We start from the raw sequence: 12,500 nt of genomic DNA, 5'->3' as shown, positions 1-12,500 counted from the left end.
GTTCCTGATTACTTCAACTTGCTCCCCATAATCTGCTTACTGTTTAAGAATATATAAAACTTGTCTTTCCAGTACGTTGCATGCATCGTAAAGTAGCACCTTTAGACTACAACTCAGCACCATTTACTTGCAGTTGAAAAACAAAAGTTTATTGCAGTCAAACCTGACAGACCATGAAAACCTAAAATTATTTCTCGAATGTGTATTCTGTTGCAATCAATCAGATGCAATTATGCTTCGGTTTCATCTACCTTCAAATTCCTCACAACCAGCTTTACAGAAATAATTTCACACTTTGTTAGGTTTGAATGTAAGTGAATCTTTATTCCTTGTTTATTTGCAAAATAAAAAGAAAGTCATTTGAACCATTTCACTAACACTTCTTTTCTTTTCTTTAGCCCCCAAAAGCTACAAAACTGTCTCTGGGTATATCCACTCAGTATCTCCTGTGAATAAAGCTGCCAATTCACAAACAAAATACTTCAATTGTAGTATTCAAACCAATGACACAGTGGTTAGGGCAGTCTGCTTTAATCCTGACAAGAAGCCTCATCTGGAAGAAATCCAAAAAGGGAAAACTGCTGTCACCCTCTTCAATGTCAGAAGTTCAATAAAAGATGAAGTTGAAAGTGTGGTAATCCAAAATAATACCAAGATGCAACCAGTGGTTCTGCCATTTTCATATAAAGACATCAGCATGATGTCGTCATTGCCAAGTCTTGCATTGCTTCAAGATGTTTCTTTGGAACAACTGGTAGAAGTGAAGGCGAAACTTACTAGGCTAACTGCAGTTAAAACTCAAAACAACCATTTTGGCCAACCTCTGAACAGAAACAAGAAGATATTTTAGTTGATCACACTACCTCAATCAAAGTCATCCTTTGGCATGAACATTGTGACACGCTTACTGAGGAAAAAACATACAGGCTAAAGAACCTAAGAATCAAAGAATCATATGGAACAAGATACCTGAACACTCCTAAATCAGAGAACTTTGAATTCGAGGAAATTGCTGCATTCACCCAGAGTTTAGCTGCTGTTGTAACTGACATAGAGTCTCTGTCACAGGCCAAGATGTCAGCAAAGATCATTGGTGTACAAAGTGCAATGAAATCCCTTTCTTGTGTGGCATGCAAGAAAAAGGTGACCATTAAGACCAGTGTACAAATAGCAAACTGCCAATCCTGTAAGCTAATGCAAAAGGTTAATGCTTGCAGCTCACAGTGGATTCTGAAAATTCTATTTCAGAACACTCACAACATCAGTGAAAAGGTTGCAATTATGCTATTCCACCAAGAGGTAACCAAACTCGCAACATCATCAAGTGGTATTAATTTAAATATCATTTCAGAGGAATAATTGATTTTAACCCTCCTAGAAATGGACTCTGAGTTCCTCATCACTTCTAATACTTCTTCCAATAAGTGATAGATGTTTCACAAATAAACATTTAGAATCTTGTTACCTCGCTACCTCGTTACAAACCAAAACGTTGCTTTGTACTAATAACATGTTATTAGCTAATCCGTTCATGTTATCAATGGAATGTTTGCACTACACACACAACATTCTACTTTATAGAGTTTACAACTATCTAATTTCACCAAAGTAATATTCTAGCAGTTGAAGCTTTGTTTAAAACTTAGTGTATGTTATATACATGTAGCCCACACGTTCGTGTTATGCAGTGGATCAAAACATTCTACTTTATTGAGCCTTGAACTATGTAATTTTAACAAAGTTGTATTCTAGTTCAAATTATATTGAAAACTTATCTATGTATTAATTGTTACATACTGATACATGTAGCTGACACAAGTTCATGTTATCGATCAAATTTTCCTATTAGAGATAAAAGGTTTTACTTTGTAATGCATAAAAGTATGTCATTCTACCTAAGGCATTATGTTGTAGTTGAAATTATTTTGTCCACAAATCATAAACAACTAAGAAATAGTACTTTGTATTATCACATTGTTACTTCATTAAAACGTTAGTAAATTTGAAACTTGTCTAATCATGCACCTCTTAGAAATCGACTTGTGCTTTTGGTACCTCACAATACTGCAATTATTATTAAATCCTGATTTAAGATGTACCCGAAATCCCCCTCCTCCCCCCAACCCCTCCCCCACACACCCACCTGAATGACACTTTTCCAATGGCAATTTCTGTTCCCATAATAGCAATTTCGAACGCACTTCATTAATCCCTGATTACTCCTAGTCTTAAACTAAAATTTGTCCACATGGCCCCACTGTATTTGATAATGTTATTAAGCCCACCAACCTTTCAATTCTTTTTCTTTCCAAGATTGTGAAAATAAAAACGATGACACAACTCTCCAGCCAGTAGAATGAAATAAACGAATGTGAACGTTGAAACAATCGAAATTGAAAAAGGCTTTCGACAACCAAGATCGCTGCATAGAGCATTGTCGACATGTAAATCGTGGAAAGGTTAAGCTTGCTAAACATTGTGACAGTCCTTTTGCGTGATGAATGTTCGGCGCTAGATTCTGGGAACTGTGAAAATCCTTCCTCCAAAACAGCGCCTTTGGAATTGGTGTCGTAAACAGGACGATTTGTAAGTTCGTGTGACCTTTCATGTAGTTCAATCCCAATCTCCATTTCACATCTAAAGGCTGGATCACACCCAGACGATTATCCGAGACGTGATTTGCGATCAAGGAAAAAGTGAGCAACCCGGAATCCGGAAACTGGAATCACAGTACAATACAGAGAGTAAAAACTATCCTAAACATTCATAAAAGCTAACCTTAGGCCTAATTAGGCCTAAACAAACGTTTTTAGGCCTAATTAGGCCTAACGTTAGCTTTTATGAATGTTTAGGATAGTTTTTACTCTCTGTATTGTACTGTGATTCCGGATTCCGGATTTTAGGGTTGCCCGGAAAAATTCATCGTTGTTTACGTTACATGTAAGAGCAGTCCTGGGCAGTAGTAGGATTGTAACCATGGGGACCATACCCAGCCTTGGCACACTCCGCAGTTAAATTCTTGATATCAAGCGATTTATCCCAGCATCATTTTAAAGAATGCATTAATAATGGTTAACGAGTGAAGTTTTATCTTTCTCTCTCTTTTTTTTTTTTTGCTTTCTCCTCGCGAAATCTTTCCTGAAAGCTGTTTGTGGCCTTTTGAAACTCTTCCCTAGAGGGGAGGGGGAGGGTACTATCATTTGATCTTGTGGTAGAATATGGCGGATGAGTTTCAGCATGGTTTCAGCATCAAGCCTGTGTCGATATTGGTAATAATATTTGGTCATGAGTGAAACGAAATCGAAACCCGCGGTTGATGACCTCGAAGCAGAAGCCGAAAAAGCATTTGAGCTTGCCTCCGCTCAGCAGAAACAAAATGAAGATGACTTTGATTTTGAGTTTGAAAGCGCCTTCCAAAGTTCGTCATCATCTTTCCCTGCAGAGGCGACAACGAAATCCGGTGGTTCGGCATTTATGATCACAAGTGATGCTCAAAGCACTTCGAACGGCCCTCGTACACTTCCACTCAAGACAGAGGCAATGCCAAGTAGTTTGCCTTCAAGTCAAGGGTAAGAATATAATTATATAAGATACTCAGTTGAAATTTACGACAATTTTGACAATTTGACTTGAGTTGTTCATAAGCCGGGTACATGTAACTTTATCCAGTGGATGATTCACTATCCACTGCTATCCAGAGTAAAAAATATACTCCTCGTTAAACGATGGTGAAGATTTTCGTACACGCCTTTGTTTAATTAATGTGCTTAAAAATTATAAGCTCAGGCATTTTACGTGTGCCGAATCTAATGCAAAATAATGAGGGAAAAGAACAGATTTTTCTCATTTGTATTAGATTCAGCACATGTAAAATGTGTGCACAAAAGAAGTAAGTAACATGTATACTGAAATCTTTGCACAGATTAAATTCGTAAGCTTGATTTGTTTTTTTAATTCTTGAGTGCTTTAACCTAAATCAGATATTTTACTTGTATATTGGACTTCCTTGTAATCTCTGATGATGTGTTCTGCGGTTGACTTCACACGATAACCTTTGAGTTGGATGAACAAGATGCCTGTGAGGGTGTATCTGTGGGATGCACAACAGTTAGCATAAATTGTCCAGTTACAGTTGAACACAACTACGGATAAAATTAGGAAAATGACAAGAGTTTACCAGAAAGACGAATATGTAATTTAAATAGCAGGCATTTGTTGTAAAACAGAAATAGAGGTATTTGTTATTGTTAACGACTGTGCCTACTTTTGTTATTGTGCATACGTTCTGCGCATCTCCAGATACTCGGATTTCCTATCGGTAGTGCTTACTAATGCAGGGATATTTTTGCGATGTTTAAAACTATTCGGAGAAAGCGGAACTTAGCAAGTGCTCTTGCTATCCAAAAAGAAAATTGAGGGTAGCCATGCATTTTTCAGAGATAATTAAGCTTTAATTTGGAAAGGAATGCCATATATATTGCTTTGTATTTTAAAGCTTTTTACCAATATGTGACCGTCCAGATGGAAAGGATGCTTAGACCATTTCTTCCCAAACACGTCTCAAAACAGTGTTTCAAACAAATTTAAACGCGTTTCAAACAGTGTCAAACATGTTTCAAATGCGTTTCAAAAAACATTGCGTTTCATAGCGTTTCACACACAAGTGTCACATTTCATTGTGTTTGAAACAGAAGAATTAGCATGTGCATAATTATATTATCACTCGGTTCTTCTGCATGAATTATTGCCTTCAAAGTCTTTGTAAGTTTTGTCAAATATGAATGAATTTCACTTTTTTTTCGAAACGTTTCTGAAGCTAAATAATTTCAAGATCTTTGAAATGGAAATGAACAAAAGTACGAGTGTCTGTTCCTTCGCTAAGATGCCAGAGGTTGTTTCTGTCAGAGCGACGGAATGGTGCGAGTCGTGAAGTGGCGAGAAAAACCGGTTAGTGATCTTTCGTCGCCCAAAGAGAGCAAAAAACCTCTGGAATCCAGGCTAACCAGAAACCCTGCATTTCAGGAGGATTTGAACGTAGTGGATAACAAGTATATTTTAGTCAAACGCGGGAGAGATGTTTCCAACATTTCTGTCACGTCCTTGTCATGCAAACCCCCCCCCCCCCCCCCGACTTTTAGTGAAACGTTTCTGCACAGAAGGCTTTAACAACGCTGAGAAGATCTTGGTAACTTTAAGAGCTAGGCTTTTCGTCAGTTAAAATAATGCCTTCACCTTTTTTTGATATTGGCATTTAGAGATAGGCGCTTTGCTTTTGAAACAGCATTTACTTTTTACAGTGAATTGTCATGCGTGACCCGGCAGAATCTGGAAGATCTTTTCGCGATCTCCGAAATTTGATTGCAATCTCGGAAGTCTTTCACAAAATCTTGCTACAAATTGCAGTTTTTCTTAAAATCAATGCGCTATGAGTCGTTTATGCATTTACAATGATTCTTTTAAGGAAATGGAATTACAAAGTGTACTCCCACAAGAATTCAGAATCTCAACAGTCGAACTTGAATTCTTGTTTCAAGTATTTCAAAATATTCCTGTTACCGAGTTTATAAGATCGACTGTGAATTTGGAAAGTGGTTTCAATGGCAGAAGTTTCAGAAGTACCATGAGGATTTAAATGTTGGCTTGAATGGAAGTTACTGATTTTCCTGAGGGTAAGCTCTGTAGTCACACAAACGGCTTCGGAGTTGCTGGTATTTTTCCAGCTGATTTTGTTTCATGCATCACTTCCACATGCACACTTTTATATGCTAAGCCACGTTTTATGCATTGAAATGTCACTGGCAACGCAGACGCAAGGCAGACAATGTTTCCACGGCTATGTTTCCATGATCAAATTTTCTAAGCGACTGTTATTTCACACAACAACCACAAGGTGTCAATAAAACAAAAGCGTACTTTTAAGAAATAAATGAAACAAAAAAAATTAATCCGTGCATTCTCTACTGAAATAATTTGCTGCGACAGTAATAATTATGTTCACTGTTGACAGATGTAGCACAGGTTGGCTTTTCAAACACAGATAAAAATCTTTTACTGCGTTTCAAACACCTTGGATTTCAAACGCATTTCAAACAGTTTCAAACGTGTTTCAAACGCATTTCAAACACAATCGCACTCGAAACGCTTTTTGGTTAAGCATCCTTTTCATCTGGACGGTCACATATTGTTGATTAATTATTATCTTTGAAAACTGCGTGGTTGGGGCCAAGGTGAAACCCCACCCTCAACCAACAGGCTTTTCGACTGTTTGTTTTTGTTATGGAAATTCACATCGCCTATCACAGCGATCTGATTGGATGAATTCAGCTTTGGCTGGATTTTTATGTATGAAAATTGTTCCACGGCATTCAAAGCCTGTCGGTTGAAGGTGGGCCTTTAAGGACGGTGCCTACTATTGTTATTGCGCATACATTCTGTGCATCTCGAGATACTCGGATTTCCTATCGGTGATGCTTACTAACACTGGGATATTTTTGCGCGGTTTAAAACTGTCCGGAGAAAGTAGATCTTAGTAAGTACTCTTGGTATCCAAAAAGAAAATTGGGGGTAACCATGCATTTTTGAGAGATAATTGAGTTTCAATTTGAGAAAGAACGCCATACGTTGCTTTGTATTTTAACGCTTTTTACAAATGTTATTCATGAATTATCTTTGAAAAATGCGTGGCGACCCCCAATTTTCTTTTTGGATTTCAATAACAATTGTTAAGATCTACATTTCCTGCATAATCACACACCAGGTCAAAAATATCTTTAATTAGTAGGCACCGTCCTTAACAGGGTCGTAACGAGGTATATTTTTTCGTAATTGGTCCCCTATTTTTACCCAAAATTTTGATCCCTGATTCCAAAAATGACGAGAATCTTGAGCCCTGAACCCGGAAAAATTTGATCCCTGATCCCTCGGCCCTTTTCAGGCCTTTGATCCCTGATCCCATATACCTCGTTACGACCCTGCTTTAAATCAATGACAGCAGCACTATTTCTGACAGAGCACAGGCATTGAGTAATAAATATTAATTATTTGTGAACTGGCATACTTATGCATGGATATTAATTTTAACAACTATTCACTGGCTAGTGGTGGATCTTTCAAGGAAAATATCCACGACTAGCCTCTGAAAATGAGGTGAATAGTTGTTTTAGTATACAATGTAGTATTCTTAAATGGTGAGATAATATTGCACAAAAAGATGATTTGAAATTATTTATTCCAGACCTGCAATGATTACTGTAACAATATTTGCAGGTGCAATTTCTGCGCAAGTTGCTTAGAGATGAATAGCAAAGGATATTAAATATCCCCAAATTTTGGGGTTTGAGCAGCCAATCAGAGCATGTCTTAAACGCTATCAACTGTTCTAGTATTATAATATACTTAAACCTAGTAAATATTTGTGAATAAATATATTTCTTATTTCTTTACTCCAGGCATTATGCTTCAGAAATTAACAGACATTCTCCAAATGCAGATGTCCCTGATGGTTCTGATGAGGGAACTCGATCTATCAGTCCCACATCAGATCGTGATGTTAGATCTGGTAAACGCAGGAGACGGTCTGACAAAGATAACATTCCAGCTGGTATTCGAAAATTACCATCACCTCCAACAACGCTTGAGCAAGCACAGATGGAGTGGGATCTAGTGGAGACTGTTCAACCAGGTTGGTGTAGTGTATGGTGAAGGTCAAAGAGTCATCTATTGGACAGAACTAGTGCTGGTCAATTGCATCAAACAAATTATGTAGAGTCAGTGTGGCCCAGTGGTTAGAGCGCTTGCCTTGAGATCCGGAGCTCCCGGGTTCATTAGACCCGCTCTGACCACTTGTTGAATTTGATCCTGGTAGTCCCTGGTTCAACTTCCCAGCTGCACTTGTAAATAGGCAACTGGTTTGCCTGCAGCCAGTTGGGATTCTCAACAGTTGTTGTTATTCTGTTCTGTCGTTTCGTTGTGTTTCATTGGCCCTGAAAAGCCCCTATGGAGCAGTCAATTAAGTATGTATTGTATTGTAAATCTGGTGTAAATTAGCACGTGTCTTGGCAAATAAAACAATACTAACACGCAGTACATTACTATTGAGCATACAACTACCAGCACTAAAGTCTAAGGCGACAAGCTTTTTCCAAAACCTTCCATGAATATTGTGGGGAGGAGAGCATGAGAGCAGTATTGGCACAGTGGTGAGAGCTTACCGTCTAGACACAGGGAGCCCACACAATTTGTTTGTGTATTCTAACCGTTTGTAAGTTTATAATAAATGCATTGGATTCACTGTTTGCTTCTTCTGTAGTGATATACCGATAAATATGTGTATGGACCAATGATAATTCCTAAATAAATCTTGTATTACCTTACCTGTGGTGTACTGTCATTCTTTTTTTTTTTGAAGATTTCGAGTGCGCTGTTTACTGTGCCTCTCAATAGAAGGACAAGGGTGGAAGCTAATTTTTAAACAGAGCGCCGGGGCGATTTTTCCTTTGAAAATCGCATAACTCCGCTTTCAAACTTTGTAGGAGATTATGGCCCAGAGCTAGCCCTCGAAGAAAATCACAATCCTATACCTTCTGAGTGGAGGAAATGCGTAACAAGATTCACGTGTGCCAGCTAAGTGCCAGCCTCAAAGGGCATCCAATCAGAAAGAGGCAATCAGCAGACTGGCACACGTAAATCCTAAACCATTATTATTATTATTATTATTATTATTATTATTATTATTATTATTATTATTATTATTATTATTATTATTGTTGTAGATTCAGCACTGGCTTTTCCAAAAGTTGGATCCGGGTTGTCTTCTTGGAGGCCAAGCAACAACAAGTTGCCTAAGGAAACCTAAATCATCGCTCCAGAACCTTTCTCAGAATTCTTGCTGTGCCAAGGAGAGCAGTTTTTTGAATTAGTTTTATAGAAGTGTTAGTGCCATTGCGCTTTATTATTATTATTATTATTATTATTACTTTGTTTTCGTGATCAAGCAATTTTAATCAGGCCTTTATGATTTTCTGTGCATCAGGTAATGGCCAAGTTGCAAGTCGCTCACCTATCACTACATTCCAGGATGCCATACGCCATTTCCAATCAGCAAGTTACCTTGAGCAACACATGTCACACATAAAGCCAACCATTAAGCACCGAGGCATTGCCGCAGTGACGCATAAATTGTTTGGCCCTCCAGGATTGAAAAGTAGCCTCCATTTGGAGCGCGACCTGATCTTTGCCATTGCATTGTGTATGTTCAAGAATGACGAAACCGTGCATAACTATGTGCTTCAAACCATCTACAAGAAGTTAACCGGAACTAAGCTTGATTGCCCTCGCTATGGCAACCACTGGGAGCTGATTGGCTTTCAAGGTATGGTGTAAGCTGCTTCCTGATTGATTCCTGACTGATTTCCCTTCACTAACGAAAAAGTTGATGTCATCTGGCCTCGACTCATCCCTTCCTGTTTCCCTCTATTCATATCTTGTCTCCCCCACCCCCCCCTCCTCCTCCCCTCCCCCTCCCCTCCCCTCGATCTTGAAGCATAGGAAGATATTGTAACTCGCGCTCCCTAGGAAAGCCCTCTTTTTTGCAGGTTGGCAAATAAGGTAATTGGACCACCGAAATTGAGAAATTTGTGAGTTGATGTTTCGAGCGTCAGCCCCTCATTGGTCTCAGGGTCCGAAATTGCGCCTTCCTGGTCGCCAATGCGACTAAAAATTGAGTACCGGCGACCAGAATTTCACAGTTGCTGACTGAGCACAGTTGGTCGCCAGTGGGCGACCTACTATTAAGTTCACAGCCGTTTGCCAACAAGTGTCTTACTTTTTATCTTGCCGATGTTTTTGAAATAAAAATGAAAGGAGTTTTCCCGTTAACTACCTCCATAGGTCTCCATAACGTCGCAAGCCGCCACGTTTTTTTGCGGTTTCTCATAAAATACGTATTGCGGCGAAAAAACTGCGACTCAGTAGAGAGATTTGAGGGACTGGTGCAAGGAATGTAGCACAGTAATAACATGGCGGCTCGTGTGCGACAGAACGTGAATGGTGTTTCCGGGGCTGAAATTTTCAACAAATGGGCAGATGGACTTCTTCATTACATTCCAGGTCGGGTACATTTTGTCTCCAAAATGTCCGCTTACGAAAGCGAAAAATAATGCTTGAGACATACACAAGACCGCGCGGTCGTTGCTTTCCAGTCTCCATAACAAAGTTCAAAACGTGCGTTTTCAGGAGAAAATTTTTGGCGACCACAATTTGCATTTCGTCCCAGTTTCATGTAAACGGCTGGAAAAATTTCATACCGGTCTGGGTTCGTCCTGGTCTCATGCAAATACCCCCTTACGTCTCTTTTGTCCCGTTTTCTCCTCCCATTCTCTCCCTTCTGTTCTTCTTTTTTCCTTCTTTCTCTCACTGCTTTTCTCCTTTATTCTCGCTTTCGTTTATTCTTCACTTTCTCTAAATGAACTGATTCTTTTCTCCCTGAAGGTCTCGACCCTGCAACAGACTTGCGTGGTTGTGGGCTACTTGGTTTGGTGACCACATTGTACTTAGTAACTGAGCATCGCATGCATGGTCTTGCCCTCGACATTTACAAACTGTCTCGGCATGAAACACAGAACTTTCCATTCGCTATTATGTCGATCAACATCACAAGAATTGCACTTCAGACGCTTAGAGAAGAGAAACTTAACAAGTAAGTTCAATCAGAGCAATAGGGGTTATCCTAATCCAGCTTTTCCCCTCTATTGTTATCAATTTTATCGTTAGATTGCAGAAAGGTGAGCAATTAGATTCACGCCAGAAACCCATAAGGGTTGAAACGTGTAACGACCCCTTGTGTGCTAAGAAACAAGCTTCTGAATATTCAATGTGCTAAGTACCATATTTGGAACAACAAGAACGAGGGGTTTCCAAATATGGTACTTAGCACTGAAACATTCAACCAATCAGTTCGCGCTGAATATTCGGAAGCTGTGAACGCTCGATGTTATACCTCCCAACTCAAATACGTTTTCTGATCGGAGGAGAACGTGTCACGTGTCATTGGTCAAAACTTCATGACGCCCTAGGGCGAACAAAACTTCATGACGCCCTAGGGCAACAACAACTTGAACTTTCGACTCACACGTGATCAGGTCGTGCACCTTTGAAACGGCGGCAAATCTGTACGCCAGCCGACGTCAATCAAATAATTTTTATCAGTGTATTGTTCTATTTTGAGTTGGGAGGTATAGTGGGGGACTTTAGCCAGACTGCTTGTTACGCAGTTTACAATTAATTTTTATGGAAGGGAAAGATGCCCCCGTCCAGCTTAGGTTAGACCACAACACCGGGGACTACGTCCCCTACTCTTATCGAACAGTGAGTGGGTTCTTTAACGTCCCATATTATTTAATTTCCAACAAGGGTTATGAGAAGGAACCTCCGGTTTACAGTCCTTATCCGAGAAGACTTGAAAGTCTAACCATTTGCAGATGTAGTTACAAAGGCAGCACATTCTCCTCAGTTATTTTAAGACCCTGAGAGTTGGTCCGGCCGGAGTCGAACTCACGACCTCCCGACAACAAAATGGACGTACTTCTATGAAAATGTGCATAAATGCCTCTGTTAAAACAATACCTCAGCATTTTAGCGTAATCTGACGCCACTTTCGATATCTCGAATCAATGTTCGTTTCCCTTAGTGGTTCGAGAAATCGGGATTCTACTGTAATAAAATGGGTGGCAATTGATTTTGGCGCGAAATTTCAGCGTTAATGTGAAATTACAATGTTGCCATGGCATCTTTTCCTACAGTGCCAAAATGGCGTCCAGGTTTGAAAATACTCGCGTCGTATGAACGTAATTTGTCACCCATTATATTAATAGCTAATCAAATGGTATATTCGTGAAAATAGGGAATAATTTCACTTGCGTTTTGTCCAAAATCAAATAATTTTTTATTTTGGACAAAACGCGTATGAGATTATTTCATAATTTCACTCGTCACCATTTGTTTTCCCACACGAATATGATAAGCTGCATTCACACGCTGAAATTTAGTGAGTAAATGACGTCACTTTCCCTAGGTGCAACCCCCAATGGATCAGTTTTGAACGTGAGAAATGTTGGACCGCTGCCAACTGCCAAGGTTTATATATGCGAAGTGCGAGTTATGAAAAGGGGGAAGTGATTCTTCGCACTTATATTTGGACAACTCTCTCTTTATGTAACTGCGTCCTTATAGACCTGAACAATTCAGGTGGCTGCAATTGCGATACTCATCTCTTATTTATTTACAGGGAATGCAACCGTCGGGATCAAGTTTTCGCAGTTTTTGTCGAGTTCTACGCGGGCATCTATCTCCACGTGTTCCAAATTTGGAAACATCAACACAAGACCATCAATGACTCGGGGTTCGTGCTCAGGGAAACGGAGAAGCTCGCCAAAAAGCGGCCGCGTGAACTCTTAGGAAACTTGGAACGATTTCTGACGAGCCGCCAGAGTCTGATCCAAACC

General features: G+C 39.5%; 2 protein-coding genes and 2 long non-coding RNA genes across 5 annotated transcripts in view; 2 read left to right on the top strand and 2 right to left on the bottom strand.

Annotated features, from left to right (window-relative positions):
- LOC138059163 (uncharacterized) overlaps positions 1-1,111 on the bottom strand; it is a 7,496-nt gene extending 6,385 nt beyond the window's left edge. For both annotated transcript variants that reach the window (XR_011134170.1, XR_011134171.1), the window contains exons 1-2: positions 970-1,111; positions 1-823 (exon numbers count right to left, since the gene is read on the bottom strand). The exon at positions 1-823 is cut by the window's left edge and continues 449 nt beyond it. This is a non-coding gene — a long non-coding RNA (uncharacterized lncRNA). The remainder of the gene's footprint in view (positions 824-969) is intronic.
- LOC138059164 (uncharacterized) overlaps positions 1-2,008 on the top strand; it is a 2,276-nt gene extending 268 nt beyond the window's left edge. Inside the window, exon 2 of the long non-coding RNA XR_011134172.1 lies at positions 399-2,008. This is a non-coding gene — a long non-coding RNA (uncharacterized lncRNA). The remainder of the gene's footprint in view (positions 1-398) is intronic.
- LOC138059160 (uncharacterized) overlaps positions 1-2,761 on the bottom strand; it is a 28,650-nt gene extending 25,889 nt beyond the window's left edge. The window contains exon 1 of the mRNA XM_068904697.1: positions 2,290-2,761. Within this exon, the coding sequence (XP_068760798.1) occupies positions 2,290-2,630 (341 nt within the window). The 5' untranslated portion in view covers positions 2,631-2,761. The remainder of the gene's footprint in view (positions 1-2,289) is intronic.
- A 426-nt stretch (positions 2,762-3,187) lies between these two features.
- The window catches only part of LOC138014411 (ELMO domain-containing protein 3-like), a 9,428-nt gene continuing 115 nt past the window's right edge, over positions 3,188-12,500 (top strand). The window contains exons 1-5 of the mRNA XM_068861473.1: positions 3,188-3,569; positions 7,449-7,681; positions 9,032-9,370; positions 10,489-10,696; positions 12,284-12,500. The exon at positions 12,284-12,500 is cut by the window's right edge and continues 115 nt beyond it. Of these exons, the coding sequence (XP_068717574.1) occupies positions 3,286-3,569; positions 7,449-7,681; positions 9,032-9,370; positions 10,489-10,696; positions 12,284-12,500 (1,281 nt within the window). The 5' untranslated portion in view covers positions 3,188-3,285. The remainder of the gene's footprint in view (positions 3,570-7,448; positions 7,682-9,031; positions 9,371-10,488; positions 10,697-12,283) is intronic.

Source organism: Montipora capricornis, chromosome 8, assembly GCF_036669925.1.
Source record: "Montipora capricornis isolate CH-2021 chromosome 8, ASM3666992v2, whole genome shotgun sequence".
Taxonomy (NCBI): domain Eukaryota; kingdom Metazoa; phylum Cnidaria; class Anthozoa; order Scleractinia; family Acroporidae; genus Montipora; species Montipora capricornis.
The sequence above is the reverse complement of the archived record's forward strand: the minus strand, read 5'-3'. Positions and strand labels throughout refer to the sequence as shown.